Source organism: Python bivittatus, unplaced genomic scaffold (assembly GCF_059951505.1).
Source record: "Python bivittatus isolate LINGU-HERP-01145 unplaced genomic scaffold, Pbiv_v1 ctg000700_np1212, whole genome shotgun sequence".
NCBI classification, from domain to species: domain Eukaryota; kingdom Metazoa; phylum Chordata; class Lepidosauria; order Squamata; family Pythonidae; genus Python; species Python bivittatus.
Window position 1 is genome coordinate 44,255,573 of NW_028277098.1, and position 17,646 is coordinate 44,273,218.

Below are 17,646 nucleotides of genomic sequence, written 5' to 3' on the forward strand. Positions count from 1 at the left end.
TATTATGTTTCAATATCTTTTTTGCTGCTGTATATACTGTTTTATTTCTAAAGGTTCCCATATATGGCCACATATATCTTCTTAGGCAGCAATTCAGAAGGTATAGGACATACAGTATTTCATTTACCTTGCATTGTTTGTCTCCATGTTAAATAGCTACTTAATGAGATAGAATTGAACAAAATAATTCCAGACTGGTTTAATACACTGAAACCTATTCCAAGGTCAGTGAGTGTTAGAGACATCTTCTCTACTGTCATACTTTCATCAATTTGAAAATCTGCAGCTTTTCCAAAGGCCAAAGAAAAGTATCCTCCTTGCATACTTCTAAAGCCACCTTTCTAAAAGGAAATATGCCAATTAAAAGATAAATATGAAATAAATTCTATAGATTCAATTTTGGCAGTTCTTTTCTTTGCATCACTTATCACCTGTGGGCAACTACAACTAAATATGAAAGGGTCAAACAAGATGTTCTCAGTACTGTTCCAATACGAGGTAGCATATAACCAGGATTGATTATGTGCCACCCAGTCGGTGTTGACTGTTAGCAACCACAAAATTAGACCTTCCAGGATGATCTGTTCCAAGTGGTCCTTGAAGCCTTCCAACAGTGCAGCCATTGTCACTATAATCAAGTCCATCCACTTTGCTACTAGTCATCCTCTTCTCTTTTCTTCCACCTTTCCCAGCATCAAAGCCTTCTCCAGAGAGCTAGGTCTTGACATACAACCAGGAAAGAATCCATATTACATGCAGGATCCATCTCATACCGTTATCTCCTGAGATTAAACTTCCAAATCCTTTGTAAACAGAAAGCCAACATTTCTTCACTGGGTCCCATAACATATCTATTAACAATGTTCTCAACCGTCAAGCATGAGAGTCTCCTTGGACATATTTCTAATGTGCAGTTAATTATGAGACAGCAATGGTGAGAAGTTAAAGATGGTATAATTTTGTTTTCCTGGGTTGAAGAACAGATAAAATGGAAGGTGTGCTGGAGAAGCAAAGAGGAGATTAATGCTAGTAAGGGCAGCAGAGAAAAACAGATTGTTAAGGGCAAGGAATACTGGCTGGGGAATACTGGGAGTTCAAGTCCACACATCTTAAAGTTGCCAAGTTTGAAAAACACTGAGCTAAAGCAATAGTTTTTCCAGGGATAATGTACAGTGGTGAAACTTGAAGCAGAAAGCATGTGATAGGAGTTAAATGCCTTTAAATTATGAATAGGACTACAAAAAATTGCAAGGTTGCAAGAATGACCAACTTCTCTTGAATGAAATAAAAATGGAAAGAACAGAAAAAGAGGGAGAGCCATGGATCACCATGGAGCAGGTTGAGCTGGAATAGACCTAATATGCATGTACTCCAAAACTCTGGGCTACCATAAGATGGCAGCAAAGAGATCAGAAAAATCTGGAACTTTTCTTTCATCTTGTGGTTCTCTGGATTTTTGCAGGCAGGCCAGACATGGCATGCTTAAAATAGATGGCATTTGTCCATGCAGTCACCATGGGTTGGTCCCCACTTGAGGGAACCTGTGTAGCAAAATGTCACAATCCACACTCTCGACCTGACTTAGAAAGATCTCTACTTTGGAGACCTCGGTGCTCTCTGAGTTTGGTTGTTTGCTTGCAGAGGTTTCATTACCAACTAGGTAACATCATCAGTGCTAGTAAGTGTGGGGTTTACTCCCTGTTTACATCGGTAGCTTGCCGTGCCGGTGTTGGTGGGATGTGGTTTTTCCCCTTGAAACGTCTGCAAAGAAACAACCAAGCTCAGAGAGCACCAAGGACTCCACAGTTCAGCCCTGAGCTACATATATTCTCTTCTTCTACATCTCTACTTGCTCCACTTTGGTGGAAAGGCTACAGTACGGATTTCGTACATCCATCCTCAAGCAACCAACCTTTGGCTTCAAAAAAGAGCCCGGAAATCAGGCTCCTAAATCCGTGTTTAATTTCCCAGTGAATGACACTGGCTATGATTCCGCCTGCAATGACACCCCACTACATTGTTCACCTCTATGGTGAAAAGTCCTGGAATTTCTTATTGAAAGAGAAGCAGCTCCTCTAAACCGGAAGCACTTTGCCTTGACGCGTAGAGCGACGCGCGATTCTATTTTATATAAGTCTATGGAAGCCTTTTCCTGCGCATGCGAGGAGAGGTGCAAAGCGAGTTAGCTTGTGCGACTCTTCTGGTTGATTACGCGTACTTCAGGCGCCGTACGCGGTGCATGCTGGTTTCCCGGCGGGCGCTCTTCGATCATGGCGAGCGACTTCTACTTGCGCTACTACGTTGGACACAAGGGCAAGTTTGGCCATGAGTTTCTCGAGTTTGAGTTCCGTCCTGACGGTGAGACTCCCATTGTTTGTCGGTCCTGAGCAACAGGCGTGGTGGCGGCTTCTAGGAGCAAGGCAAGGGGGGAGAAGGAGGAGGTATCTGCGAGGGAAGAAAAGACCTTGCTTATGCCGGTAGGGTAGCTTAATCGGATGGGAGGAACAGACCCGGTGGAGGAAGGAGAGGTTGATGTTTGTTGAGCGAAAAAGCAGGAAGCGAATACGAGACTGCACCTGGGCTATGTTAGGGTGATCGGCGGAATTAGCTCATATTAGAACGAGTTGGGCTCTGACAGGCCGGCCCTGTAGCTTCTGGAGAAATAAGATGAGTAAAGGGGGTATCATAGCTTATCTGGTCGAATAACAGCTTGGAGGAGTTGCCTATATGGGCCTTAAAGCTAGTGGCTCAATTGCTTGAGGAGTAGTGGAATATGAAGTTTTTGTAGGAAATCAGGCAGACATCCAAATGCAGCAACAGAGTCCACAGTAAGGAGAGGATGAGGATCAAATAAAAAAAGTTTGAAAAAAATAGATCTGTTATGGAGTCACTAGGTAGCCAGACTCTCTCCACCATCGCTTCCTGTTGGTTAGCTCAATAGGAAATCAGGAAGTCAGGAATTCAGCATAACTAAACTTTACTTAAAGGGGAGCTGAAGGACCTCAAAAATTAAGAGTTTTGAAGGAACCGTGCACCAATAATCCTTTTTATCTTTGCTTAAGTGTCACTGCTTTCACTTCCTTGTTCTTTGTTTAATTTATGGAACCAAAATCAATACATTGTTGCAATTAACTTAAATGAAATAAAATGCTGCCTTGTTTACATTTATCTTGCAATGTTCAGTGTAATCTTTTTTTTAAACAGGTAAATTGAGATATGCAAATAACAGCAATTACAAAAATGATGTCATGATCAGAAAAGAAGTAAGTTGACTTGTTTTAGTGTATCCATTATTTTATGAATAGTAAATTAAATAAAGGTTATAATGAGATTTTGGAATTTCTTTACTTGGTTGGTACATTTATGATTTTGAGAATGCTGAGAATTAATCACCCATTTACTGCTTGTTTTAAGTTTCTGTGTAAAACCTCTCTCTCAGTTGTCTTGTTGAAAATCAAACCTCTAAAAGGATCCTTTAAGGTGGCTAGCATTGACTGTACTGTATAAATGTACCTGTGCTGTTTTTTTCCCTTTTAAATTATTCTGATGGGTACTTGTATAAATGGAAAATAAGAGAAATTAGTCTTTTAAATCCTTTTTTTTTAAATGGCAGAATCAAACTAATGTTTCTACATTGTTTCTAGGCCTATGTACATAAAAGTGTGATGGAAGAACTAAAGAGGATAATTGATGACAGTGAAATTACAAAAGAAGATGATGCATTGTGGCCTCCACCGGATAGAGTTGGTCGGCAGGTTAGCAGGTTTCCTATTTACTGTGAAGATGCTCTAAATTAATCAGATACATGTTTGTGCACAGCCTGTAATCTGTAAGAGAGCAATCTAGATGGGGTTATAGTAGCTGTCTCCAACCAGGTATCCCTCCAGATATGTGGAGCAACTCCCAGAATTCCCAGCAATGGTTATGCTGGCTAAAGAATTCTTGGAGTTGGAAGCCCAATGTATCTGGAGGAAGATTAGACTGGGAAGTGGGTATAGAGTCCTTTTGGCTCGTAAGAGATGTGAAGCTGGAGATTTTATTTTTAAAATCTTTTTGAAACTAAAAATGATATCATCACATGGGCATAACTATGGGGCCCAAATTATCCTGTCAACAAAATGTTTTGAGGCCCTTTGCCTCAAGATGTTTGCCTTTACATCTGGTAGGGAACATCAGTCACTCATAATCCACAGATATGTCTCTGGGTGGTGTAATAATAGGCTGCCCAGCAATGGGCCCATGTCCCTAACAACTCTAATCCTGGGGGAATAGGAATGTAGCCCCCAAGTCTATTTTTGTGACTCCAAGAACTTCTCTGTCATGAGCAAACATTGATGGCTTGCTTTTTTTCCATTTTGATACAAGGAAGATACGAAAGCTGTAGAATAATTCCTGAAATAAATAGACAGATCTCAACATTCTCCTAAATACAGGAAAATAAAAACAAAAATCTCAATCCTACCTATTTGCATCATAACCCCACCAATATAATCTTTGAGCTTCTACCAGATGTTAAGCGTAATCCATTAATAGCTTGTTAACCCCATCAATACAAATATGTGATTAAGAATGCTGTCTCTGCCATGAAATGGCCACAAACCCTTAAACAGCTGAATATAAATATTTGATCTAAGTCTAGAAGGTAGAATATCTTGCTTTAGGCTTGAATAATCATTATGGATGTTATGAGAGAAAATGGAGAAGAGAAATTCAAGCTTCATAACAATGGTAATCCATCCTAAATGCATTTTGTTTTCTTATTTATTTCTAGGAGCTTGAAATTGTGATTGGGGATGAGCATATCTCTTTCACAACGTCAAAAATTGGTTCTCTTATTGATGTGAATCAGTCCAAGTAAGTGCTTTTTGAAGAATGAATGATACTATGTACCTTGCCTTTTTGTATTCATTAAATTAGCATTGTAAAGAATTGCTATATGGTGACTTGATCTCTCCAAGACAATGGGAGCACCCAAAATATCTATTTGCAGTTTTAAAACTATTGAAAGCCAGTAAAATGTACTCAGATGTGCATATGGTACGTCTGATACTTGTTTTCTCAGAGAATCTTGTACAAAGCTCTGTAATAAGAGGGCCATGTAAAATCAAAAGAAATCAAAGTGAGCTCAGCAATCAAATGCCCTGAGTTTGAAATACAGGAGGCGCAGAAGCAATGCAAGTGTATCCTGCCTGCCTTGCATTGAATGCCTTTATAAACATTGTTGTGCCACTTTGCATACTTTAACAGCTTTTTTCCCCTCACACATACATCCTGTGCCCATGTGCTGTCCACGGTGGCCATTCACTGCCAGCAGCGCTCTTCCCTTGTACCTAAGTAATTTGGGTTGTTTGGGAACACGGTTGCAATTGGCAAGAATTCTGTTAGTTTCCCTTTCTAGCTCAAGTGACAGGAAGCCCAGTAAACCTGTGTCCAGAATGGCGTGGCTGCCAGGTTAGTGGGGCAGCTTGGGATGATGCAGAAGGGAGCTCTCTGAATGGGTCGTGCAGGCTTCCTCCTGTTTCACCCCACAACCCTCCTCCACTCACCCAGCATGTCAGCCAGGATAGTTGTGGAGAAAGGTCTACCAGTCTTCTGGTAGGGTGGGCCAGGAGGAAGCTCTCTTAGTGCATCATGGAAGCTGTCTCCTACTTCAGCCCACATGTTCCTTCAGAAGACCAGTAGATCCATGTTCAGAAATAGCCTGAATGAAAGATTATTGGCATAAAGCACTTCTTATCGGTAACCTGTGATTCATGCAACTTTAGCAACCACTCTACTCACTTCAAGGAGAGAGTTGGTGGTTGTTTCTCCCACTAGCTGCTAATGCTTACTGGAAGGGGAAACAAAGGCAGAGGAATCCAAAATTTACTGCCCTTAAATTGTCCCACAGTAAATCTGTATGGGTGAGACCCTTGTTATTGAGACAGATTGGAACTTGGCTGTTGGGGCAGTGAAAATCATGCTGGCAATTGGAGGAATGCATATTAATGCATCAATTTGTGAAATATTTTATTAAAGCCATATTTTTTTCTCGTTTACTAAAAATGAGAAATGATGGCAAATCAATTTCACAATCTTTTAAAAGTTGTTTGACATTTTGATAAGTGGCTTGGAAATTCTCTTTTCCTGATAAGGATGATTTTGGTGTCAAAATTCCTTAAAGGTTCTGACTTTTAACTATGTCTTTCCATTTTGCTCCCCAGGGATCCAGAAGGTTTAAGAGTATTTTACTATCTTGTCCAGGATCTCAAGTGTCTAGTCTTCAGTCTCATTGGATTACATTTCAAGATTAAACCAATTTAAATTGTGTCAATCTAAGTTTGTATATTAAACATTTTTGGGGGTGGGATTCCTTTCATTCCATATCTTGGATAACGTTTATGTATGTCTGTTTTTATACAGAGTGAATTTAATAAATACTAAAACTTTTTTTCTTTTTATTTAGAAAGTCTTTGTCAATCAAGATTCATATTTTAGGGATAGGCTGTGTTTGTATGAATTTGAGATGGTTGGTAATATAACAAAAGAGTCAATCTAGATACCTACATGATTATTCTTTTAGCCTCCGTGTTGTAAAGAAAGTTAGGTAACTCGTATGTTCAGGAACTGCGTGTGTCAGTAGATTTTTTGCTTGCTTTGAAATACTGTACAGTGGAAGGAAGCGGAGTTCCCATAATTCAGAACAAGAGAATATGGAAGAAATTTGCATATGCTAGGGGACAGCTGAAGCTATACAGACCAGTATCCTTTAGTGATAGACATTATTTTGTTTCATTTTTTAATGCAACAAATTCTTACTTATTCCATGGTGCTGCTATCACTTATTAGGGGGGCAGAAATCTGCAGCAATTTACGGTGACATCATTTTGGTTCTACATTCATCTTACTTTCTGGGTATAGTTCAGTCTGTTTATTATAATAACTTACTAAATGATCAATAGCTTAGCATCACCCCAACTTTTTGAGTTTCCTCCAGAATCTTTTATGTCTGCTTCAACATTCCTATTCTTGAGTAAGGTATTCTGTGAGATAGCAAGTTTCTTAGTGAATCAAATAAGAAATTTATCCCATTTATTGTATCTTCCAGTTTTGTCTACATATGGCACCTAAAAAAGGAAGGAGGTTTTTTTGACAATGAAGGTTTAAACAATGGTCAGATAATGGTAGGTGGTAACATTTCACAAAAAACTGGGGAATAGTGATAGAGACCACAGAAGTCGATGTGTGCGATATCTACGTGATATATGCACACATAGTGTGCTACTAGTGTTTGGCTGAAATAAAATGATGTAAAGCTTTGACTTTGTATATTTTAATAAAATCAAGTAAAATAGCAAAGCATTGCTACTGTTTACAACTTAAATAAATTGGTATCCCTATATAGGATTATTTAGAAGTAACTGAGCACTGCCTTTTTTTCCTTCCAGTAATCTGGCGGCCTAAACTTGGAATACAGTGTTCTGCATGCATAAGGCCAATTTTTTGCTACTCATGCCATTGGAAGGGGGCTTCTTAATAGCAGAAATGATTCTTCCCCTGAACTTTAAGTAGCTAGTATGAATAACAGATCACCTGATGTTATTTTGTCTCCAAAAGCAATTTTCTATGTCTGGTTTTATGATTCTTCTGTCAGATATGATGCTAAGTAAAATACATTTCAAAATTCAGGTACTTTAATTTTTATTTGTGGTTCAATGCCAGGGGAAGTCGGATAGATGGCAATGGCTGTGCTCTCCAGGAATTGAAGTTCATACATTTGAAGGGAACCCAGGTTGGGGAGGAATGACCTAGTAGAAAAGCTAGGTAAAAGATATAATAAGCATACTATACTTGCTAAAGGCACAGTCAAGTTTTTTCAATTCCCTGTTTAAAGCTGAGAGTCCCTTGAACTGTCGAATTTCTGAAATCTTCACGGATCTAGAAGGTCCGGTAGGGCTCCCACTTCTGTGCTGCAAAGATTCAGACCACCACTAGACGGCAGCGTTTGATCGCCCGAATTTTGTTAGACCAGGTCTGAAAACTCCAGAACGGTATAGCCACAAACGCCTGCCTCGAAACCTATTTCGGGGTGCAAGAGGCGTAAACCGAGTTAAATCGATGCCTCATTTGCGATCGAGCCTCGTCCACCGAATGCAAAGCCGGTGCTGATAGGGGAACAGATGTGCGTGTGCTCCACGTTTCCACAGGCAGGCGCATGCTTCGGATCTTTTGGGGGCGCATGGATCGAGAGGAATGGTCGTTTCCTAGAACCCGGGCACGGGCTCAGTGACCAGGGCACGCCCCACCTCTCCTCTCCGTCCTCTGGAAAATGCAAAGCTCAAGTCTCGCGAAGCTTGAGGAGCGCCTGCCCAGTTCTCCCGGGGGCGTCCGCTGCCGATTTCGGTCGCAGAAAGTCTCGAAGCGCTGCGGAGGTTCCGCTTGTCGTTGCCCGTGGGAAGGGAGGGGAGGGGTCTCCTGCCTGGCACGGCTCTTCTGAGGTTCCCATCCTTTCGTTGCCCCTTTGGCCATGGGGGTAAGAGAAAGCTCGCCTGGGTGGGCCTGGAGGCTGGCTGGGATTGGCCGCCGAGCGCATCTAACCGGTCGAGTGGCGTTCTTCCTTGCAGAAAATCGGCTTGCAGTTCAGAGCGACTTTGGAAAACATTACAAACCTCCGGCCAGTGGGGGAGGATTTTCGATGGTATCTGAAGGTACGTCTTAGAGAAAGGGTTTGCCTGCCTCCACAAACATGTTGACACGAGTGCTGTATAATTGCCTGCAATAATAGCTCCGTTTATACAACACACCCATGATGAAATAAGTTAACCAAGGTTTATTCGGTTAGCCCAGTGGCGTGGGTTATAGGTAACGTACCTTTTAAAAAACAAATGCATAAAAATACCCTCTTCATACCCAGCTCTAGCCAACCCTCCAACCCCAGTGCCTCAACATCTATGTATTATTATTTGGGTTCAACACAGTGGGATTTGGTTTTGAATAAACATGCCTCGGCTTGTGTTGTCTGTTAGATTATGGTGAAAATATGTACAGTTGGCCCATGTGAACTACCCCAACACAGTTGGATATCATTCTCATAGGGTGTCACATAAATTGCAGGGACTTAGCTGGTTTCTTTTATAACTGGCTCTTGGAAACCCGGTCAGATGGCAGTTGTAAAGGGATGCAATGGTGGCGGGGGGGGGGGGGGGGGTTGACCGTACTCTTGGTTCCACTATGTCATCATTGCAAGATTTGTTTCAGGATCACTGTTACTAATCCTTGGCCAGGAATAGTTTATCTCCATGACCTATCGTAACATTGTCTGCTGATTTCTAGTTAGCAGCATTAATGGAATCTTCCAGTCCTGGTAAGCCCTTATCTTCTACAAGAAGAAGAGTTGACCCTGTATGATCTGGTCAGGTGGGCAGAAAATGCAGGAGAAGGGAGTTCCTCAGACAATGATTAAAGCCAGAGCCGTGTACACTTTAAAGGTGACAACCAGGACCTTGAATCATAACTAGGAGCCAGTTGGTAACCATTGTAGCTCCCCAAACAGTGCCCCCCATCCCAGGTATTTCAGACTATACCAATCCCTGACCAGGCAGCTGCATTCTGTACCATCTATACCTTCTGAATGTTCTTTAAAGGCATTCCTATGTAAAAGGGCATTACAGGAATTCAAGTGGGAGGTGACTAAGATTTGAGTGTCTGAGAAGAAACTTGCAATTCAGGAATGGATGCAGTTGGCACAGAAGACATAATTGTGCAAAAGCCCTTCTGGCCACAACTGCCACTTAGTGCTCACTGAGCAGGAGCTATTAAGGATCCCCAAACTGCAAACCACCTCTGAATGGGGGAGCGCAACTCCATTCAGAGGCAAAGATGGTATTTCCCTGGAATCATTTGGCCCACAAACCCAAAGCCTCTCCAGACAGGCCCAGACAGCCTCCAGACACTTTAAATTGGGACATTTGATTATTGTGCCGTTGGCTTCCACTCAATATATTTAGTTTGTATTTGTTTTCCTTTTATTTTTCAGCTTAAGTGTGGGAACTGTGGTGAGGTGTCAGAAAAATGGCAATATCTACGATTAATGGTAAGTCTCAAAATAAAATACATAAGATGTATATCAGACATGACATGATGCAAATGATGTATGTTATATAATTCACATCATTTGGGCAGTGGCATCATCAAGCATCTGATGTCACTTGTGGATGTCAGTGATGGGAACTGTCATCCAAAACATTTCCAGGGAACTAGATTTGGAAAGCATCTTATTTCCTGACTGTATCTTGGGTGTTGACTGTAGATTTCTTGATTATATACAAGCATTCACTACCATGCTTTCCAGGACTTAGCATGGAAACAATCTGTACTTTTACAAAAAACTCACTTTTTTTTTTAACTTTCATAATGATTTAATGGGTCAGTGATATCTATATAATTGCAAGGGTTCCTTACCTGCATTCATGTAATGGTAATGTTTTCATTGCCAATACATTTTTACAGTCAGATACATAGTTCAATCACTTAATTAGATTGCTGAATGGTGCAGTGTGAATTAGATTTTTTTAAATAAGAGATTTAAAAATGTATCTGGTTTTGCTAGAGATGTTTATCTCTGTTAGATCTGTGTTCTGGACTGTTATCTGGTTGCTTTGCTTAGTATTTGCATAACATTTTTAATCTCAGAAGAAAAGAGACTTCCATTAGAAGATTCAGATCTCAAGAAAAGGGGCTTTATTTCTTGCAGCCTCTTGTAACAGTGAAGCTCTTGAGATTGATGGCTGATGTTTCCTTTTGAAATTCTGTCTAGGACAGCCACCCTCTCAAAGGAGGCCGGGGAAGTGCCACAATGGTGCAGAAATGCAAGCTGTGCTCCCGGGAAAACTCCATAGGTAAGTGCATGTGTGTGTGCGTGCGCATGTGTGTATCCCCTAGATCAATGTTTCTCAATGTTGGCAACTTTAAGAAGTGTGGACTTCAACTCCCAGAATTCCCTAGCCAGCAGAGTTGAAGTCCACACATCTTAAAGTTGCCAACGTTGAGAAACACTGCCCTAGACTAAGAAGTCAAACTATTATTTTATTAATCTAATAGGAAAACACTCCTCCCCCTCCCCCCAATAATTGCCTATAAATCTTTTGCAGGGTAGAGGAAGAAATAATCTTCACCCTAAAACAGGCTGTGGAAAACAAAAATAAGCAAATGGCTGCAGATCTCTGTTGTAAAGGACGGAGTAGCCTAAAAATTGGTTGTTGCTCAGTGCGGGAGGACAGTATTTGTCTGCTGAATTCAACAATTATGTAATCTCTAAATAAGGCTGCATCCTCAGCACATATCTGTACATTTTGTATTCCTCTTAGAGTAAAACTGGTCCAAATGTGTCACAACTGACCAGTGTTGTCCTTACTGTTAGCAGAGAATATTGCAAAGGGCACAGGTATTACTAAGGATATTAACCTAGTTTACGCCTCCTTTATGTTATTGAAAAGCATTACACAAAACCTTCACCTGAAATAGTGACGATAGAAGCTGGAGATCAGTATTTATGGACCCATCTGATGACAACTGTGGCATATGGAAGATTACAGTTTGAATGATAAAAGGAGTAAATAGCTAAGAGACTGAATTAACAAATGAAATTAAAGAACAATAGATAGTTGTGTGTCCATGAAGCTAACAGAGAAAGATACAATAGATATAAATAAAAGTGTTCTGATTTTGTAGAATGGAGCTAAATACATGCATGGAAGTGAAAGTGTAGGTTTAATTATAAACAAAAGGGTTAAGTTTTGTGCCAAAATATGAATTTGTGTCATATTGGTTGTTATGGGTACATATGAAAATAGAACTCTGTAGGTTGGTGATAGCCACATGTTATGTTATTTATTTATTTATTTACTTTGTTTGATTTATTGCTGCCTAACTCCAGTGTGACTCTTCCAGTGAATGGTGAAAATAAAAGAATCAGATATTCGTTTGGGGAAAAATCGTGCCACATCCTGAATGAATGCTGTCCTGAAAGGTGGGAATCCTGCTAGGTGACATGAATGAGTGGATGGGTTGGTGGGTGGGCAGATTCCAACATTGATGGAAATAAAAATAATATAGGAAGTAGGTAAAGAGGGCTCAGTGAGAAGCCTCTAACAGCATGAATAGAAATAAAGGTATGGAATTATTTGGAATAATACTAAATAGAGGGAATGCTGGAAGGAATATTTTTAGAGATGGTGATATGTTGAAGAGTAGAATTGAAACACATACTATAAATGTCCAAGTAAAAAATGATGAAAAGGTGTAGATGGTGTAAGTAGACAAATGTTATAATATGGATATGATTTGTTGATGGAGTGGCAATGCGACTTGTTTAACCTATGCGTGAAGACTGTAACTGTGTGTGGCTGTTGGAGAAAAGCTGTTACAAAATATGCCATATATAAAGGGAAAGGTAGCAACAAAGAATGCAAGTATTACAGAGGGATTAGTTTGTTATATACACCTGAAAGGTGTTTGGCAGAATTTCAGGTCAAAAGGATACAGGATATGACAATGAGCAAAATTTGGGAAGTTTGACTTTATGCTGGGGAAGTAGTACATATATTTTTCCTCTTCAGCAAACCATTGAGGAATGTATAAATATGTGGGGAAAAGCTTATTGTAAAGCACAGAATAAAGTGAATAGACTTGAATAATGGAATCCTTTAGTGTTAAAGATTCCATTATTATGGAATTACAGAATTGAAGATTGATTGCTGAATGTGGTGAACAATATAAGATGAAAGTAAATCACATGGAAGAATACACTGAATATTTAATGAACAGGTCAGCATTGAGTAATACAAAGATGTTTGTGATGTGGCTATTATGGATGGTTTGGTCACCTTTCATTATCTTTTTTGATGATTGATGAAAACTTTTTTTTCTTGTATAAACTCATTGAAGATAGCAGAAAATGTTATTCCTGGTTTGCCTCCTTGTTGTGATTATGAAATGTTTGAATATTATGTGGTGTTTTTACAACAGGACAATATAAACATTTTGATTTCAAACAGGCAGATTATAAATTATAGGGAGTATATTCTAAGAAAATGCAGTTGGAGAGATACCCTGACTACTGTATCTTGGTCATCTTTCTATTTTTATTCTGAATCAGTATAGCCTGGAGGTAGCAGAATTCCATCTTAGTTCTTTCAATAATTTTCATCTCACTCTGTCCTTTTTGTACCCTTTTCATGCAAGCCAGCTCAACCCTTGAGTTGAGCTCAAACCTTACTGACTTCGTGAATCCATCTGTACAGTTTCCTTGGCCAGAGTATGGCTTGTTCCTGGTCTGCTGTTCTGACTCCCCAGTGTGGCTTAAAAGGCCCAGCCTTCCTTAGTTTCTGAGCCCAAATGAGGTTGGCCACGTGCTATCACTGACTGAGGTGCATCTAATCATGGCGCAGGGCTAAAGTTTAACGGTGAAGTCTAGCACATGAGTGACACTGAATCCATTTAAATCTAAATATTTCTGTAGCCTATGAATTATGCCCTTCTTTGCTTCAATGATATGTTTTTCCTTTGTTTTTCTTTCAGATATCTTAAGTCACACAATTAAGCCTTATAATGTAAGTCCATTTTATGTGCATTTTATGGAAAGGGTGGACTTTTAGTGGACTTGATCCAGAGAAACTAAAGTCCAAAATGATGAAGTGTATGCTGCTGTAATCTCACAAAAGAGCTACATGTGTGCCTCTGCACCAAGAACATAGATTGTTTGTTATTGCATTCAGATTATCTTAAAACTTGGTTAGAGGGTGGCCTTTTCAGAAAATGAAAAAAAAAATAAATGGAAACTTGCTGTTCATGCAGCTTCAACACTGTGCCTACAGGTTATCCTTCATGCAATTATCCCCATGCAGAAAACAGACAGTGAACGTGCCTTTCTTTTCTATGCACAGTAAGATAATCTTATTGTGCAAGGAAAGAAATGTAGGGTAAAGGAAAACTAAGCTAGGTGTAAATGTATGGACACTTATTTAGGAGTTAGCCCCAGGACTTTGTGATCTGCTCTGCATTTTGAGAATAGCTTTTTTGCTGATTAGATTCTTAGCCCTATGTATATTCCCATTCAACACAAATTCCATTTCCCATTATTTGACTTAAAGGCAGCAGTTTAAACAGGCATTAGTAATTATTTTTCTTTCATTCATGCTTAAATGTTTTCCTACTTTAACTGGACTTTTCTCCAGAGATTTACAAACATTACAGTTTATATTACTTGTAATATTACACTATGTCTTTATGGAGTATAATCACTTGGAAATTATGTCTTGTTTCTTCCTGCTTGTCTTTCTTCCTCTGTTTAAAAAGCTAAGTATTCTTTTGGCTGAATTCTAGGCCGAAGACAATGAGACCTTTAAAACAATAGTGGAATTTGAGTGTCGTGGCCTTGAACCCGTGGACTTTCAACCGCAGGCAAGTTCTCAAGAGAGTCCTTTTTGAAAGGTCTACCTATTAAATCCAAATTATTGAATAATTTGTTCTACAGCACACTGGGTTTTTTTGGAGCTAGTTCACACAACCATAAGACAAAAGCGTTAACACGCTTTTAATGGTAAATTTTGCACCTGAAAATTAATGTGATTTGAAGTTTGTTCTATACAAACTTAGATACATATAATTAGAATCACAAGATGGGGAAAGCTCCATTAAGTATGTTAATTTACATTCCTGGTTATGCTTTGTTGTTCATCTGGGTGGAACATTTGTAGCAGGGAGCCTGCTGAACTTGTTTAGATGAAAGGTTAGTGTTAAATCAGGCAGGAAGCCTATCCAAATAAGCAAGTTACCTGCTGCAGAGGTTCTGCCTCTCTGGGGCAGGAAGGGCTATTGGCTTGGTTTCAGAGTCCCACAGATAGGAAGAGCAGCTGAAATAAGTGAAATTCACAAGTGACCTTCCATGAAAATCTGTGTGGATATTAAACCTTGACCACAGGCTTGTAGCTCTACAATATATGTTTTCATCTTACGAGAATAGGTGGAGTCTAGCTTGCAAGAACTGTGTAAATTCTGAGATTGGAAAAAGAAGCATTTGCTTGTTCTCACTGATGCCTTTTTCAGTATGTGATCTTAGCCTGGCTTGACAGATTCCTCCCATTCTCCTTCAGTGTCTCTACAGAAAGGCAGGCTGAGCATTTGTGATGCAGTCTATATGACTTGTTTCTTAATAAATGCTACAAGGAATTATAACTGGAAATGCAGGTAATATTTTCAAAATACAGAGACCAAGGATTGTCATTCCTTTGTAATGTGCTTATAAGCTCCTCAATCATTTTTAACAATCAGCAGATAGCTAGTAGGCTCTTAGTAACTGCATTTCAACTAAAATCATGTTGCATTGTATTGAGTAATACATTTATTGTAGCACAAAGATTTGTTAGATTACAATAAGTTTGCACATTCTGCTGTCACTTTGATGTGCCAGGTTTACATAACTATTCACATGCGAACAGTATTTCCAAACATTCTGATCCAGTACAGGTGTAATAGCTACATAGATGGCAGTCTCTGTGCTAAAGGAAAGTATTTTGGCTCTTTTCTTTCCATCAGCATTATTCTAGATACAAATGTGTCCCTCACAAGTGCTTTCTAATTGTTTGTAGGCTGGGTTTGCTGCAAATGGTGCAGAGTCTGGCACATCTTTTGATGATATCAACTTACTGGAAAAGGTAGAGTCTTCACCTTTGTGGTTCAAATAACTTTGTGGTCTATAGCATACAAATCTCAAAACAGGCTAATATAAGATTAGCACTGCTGGATCAGCCCAAAGCCCACCTTAGTCCAAAATTTGATTCTCATAGTGGCCAACCTGATGGCTCTGGGCTGGTCACAGGCAGAAGGTGGAGACATATCCTTCTCTTGCTATTGTTCCCTGTAACTGGTATTTGAAGGTATCCCCAATCTGTAGGTAACATTGACTGTCAAGACTAATAGCTGTTCGTCACAGAATTTCCTAGTCCACTTTTACAGGTATCCAACTTATCTTATGCTGATGAATTCCAGCTTGTTAAATGAGAAACTAAGACTTCCTTTTGTTACCCCAAATTCACAAATTTGTGAAATAAGGGGGGGCTGAAGTGAGAAGACACTGTTTTTCAATCATGACACCTATATTCTGAAACTGCATTCCTCTAGAAGTTAGGCTGGCTTCTGAGTGTTGGAAGATAGAAGATGTGCAAAAATCTTCTACAGGGCTGTATGGATTATTGTACAGCATCTAGAATCAGATTTTATTAGCATTCTGGGGTTTGGGGGAATTACATTTGTTATTTTTTCTTTATGAAATGTTATTTTACAGTTAATTACCAAGGATGTTTTGTATTTTTATGTTGTGCTTTGGGTGTGTAACAGCATCTTGACATTGAGCTCAAAGCAGAGATTCTCAGCTAAACTGAACTCTTGTACCAAAAAAGCTTGTTGTGACAATGTAAATAGTGAATGATACCAGTTATGGTCATTGCTAGCATTTTTATAATGTGCCATTATAATATAGAGGATCCCTGAATTTGACTTTTAAAAAAAATTGCATTCTTTGCTAAAAGGTGGCTTATGCAGCTGAATTACCCTGAGTAAGATTGTTAGTCCGTCTAGCTCAGAAGTATCCTCAGTCATTGGCAACAACTTCCTGGGATTTGAGATGGGGATTCCTGGCCAATGCCAGAGACTTTTGATAACTTGTTTTCACACTAATCTCTACTGGGCAGCTCCAGCCTTCACGTTACACAACACAGGAGCAGATGCAACTCTGGCAAATTTAAGATACACAATTACAAATCCCATGTTGCAAGCAATCCTCCAGATTTGCCTTTCTCTATAGCATAGGGCAAAATCAGTGATGTCAAATAATCTTGGAGGTAATTTTTTTTTCATCCAGTGAGTTTTCCTCAGCTATAAATTGCATTTTGAAGGTCAGTTCTTGGCACGAAAATCAACCAAGTTGATGATGAGCTCTTCAAATAGCAAGACATGATCAAACATTTTCCTTTTCCTTTAAAAATGTTAAAAAGATTGAAGCCAAATTAAATTTGATTGGCGGTTTTGTCCCTAACATACAGGGTGGGGGGAGGTGTTACTGAAATGCAAGCTAAACTGCAAGCAGATGTCCACAGTTTAACTTGAAACAATAATACTTTATCTCTGTTGAACTTTGTATAGAGCTAAGATGGTATGTTTCACTCCACAGGACTGGAATGACTATGATGAAAAAATAAAGGAATCGGTTGGCATCTATGAAGTTACTCATAGGTTTGTCAAATGTTGAAACTCCTTTTTATGGCAAAGAGTAATTTTCCATACGGCAAGATCATTTAAATTGTATCCACAAAAATCAAAATAAAATCCATTAGTTTTGATATTTTTCCCCAGATTTGTGCTGTTACTTTTTTATTGTATGCAAGTGTAAAAATGCATGCAGTTAACACTGCAGTCCTTGTCTTGGAGTGTTGAATGTATGTTTACACAAGAAGAAAAGTACAGTAAAAATCAGAAAACATTCAGGCACAGGACAGCATCTGGCTGAAGGTTGCATGCTATATTTAGATTAATGAAAGAATTGTGAATTCCTCCTTTAAGGTAATTTATAATGCTGATTAACAGGGAGAAACATGCTGTACAGAAAGAATG

General features: G+C 39.3%; 2 protein-coding genes across 2 annotated transcripts; both read left to right on the top strand.

The window, feature by feature from the left end:
• The first annotated feature begins 2,205 nt into the window (after positions 1-2,205).
• MAGOH (mago homolog, exon junction complex subunit) lies at positions 2,206-6,429 on the top strand. The gene is made up of 5 exons (XM_007422252.3): positions 2,206-2,358; positions 3,205-3,263; positions 3,645-3,755; positions 4,772-4,854; positions 6,204-6,429. Exons 1-5 carry the CDS (start codon positions 2,271-2,273, stop codon positions 6,301-6,303), a joined length of 441 nt encoding a protein of 146 aa, XP_007422314.1. The 5' UTR covers positions 2,206-2,270; the 3' UTR covers positions 6,304-6,429.
• A 143-nt stretch (positions 6,430-6,572) lies between these two features.
• Positions 6,573-17,389, top strand: CZIB (CXXC motif containing zinc binding protein). The gene is made up of 8 exons (XM_007422253.4): positions 6,573-8,512; positions 8,604-8,687; positions 10,016-10,072; positions 10,796-10,877; positions 13,558-13,589; positions 14,362-14,439; positions 15,627-15,692; positions 17,207-17,389. The coding sequence occupies exons 1-8, from the start codon at positions 8,507-8,509 to the stop codon at positions 17,282-17,284; spliced, it is 483 nt and encodes a 160-aa protein (XP_007422315.1). The 5' UTR covers positions 6,573-8,506; the 3' UTR covers positions 17,285-17,389.
• Positions 17,390-17,646: the final 257 nt, after the last annotated feature.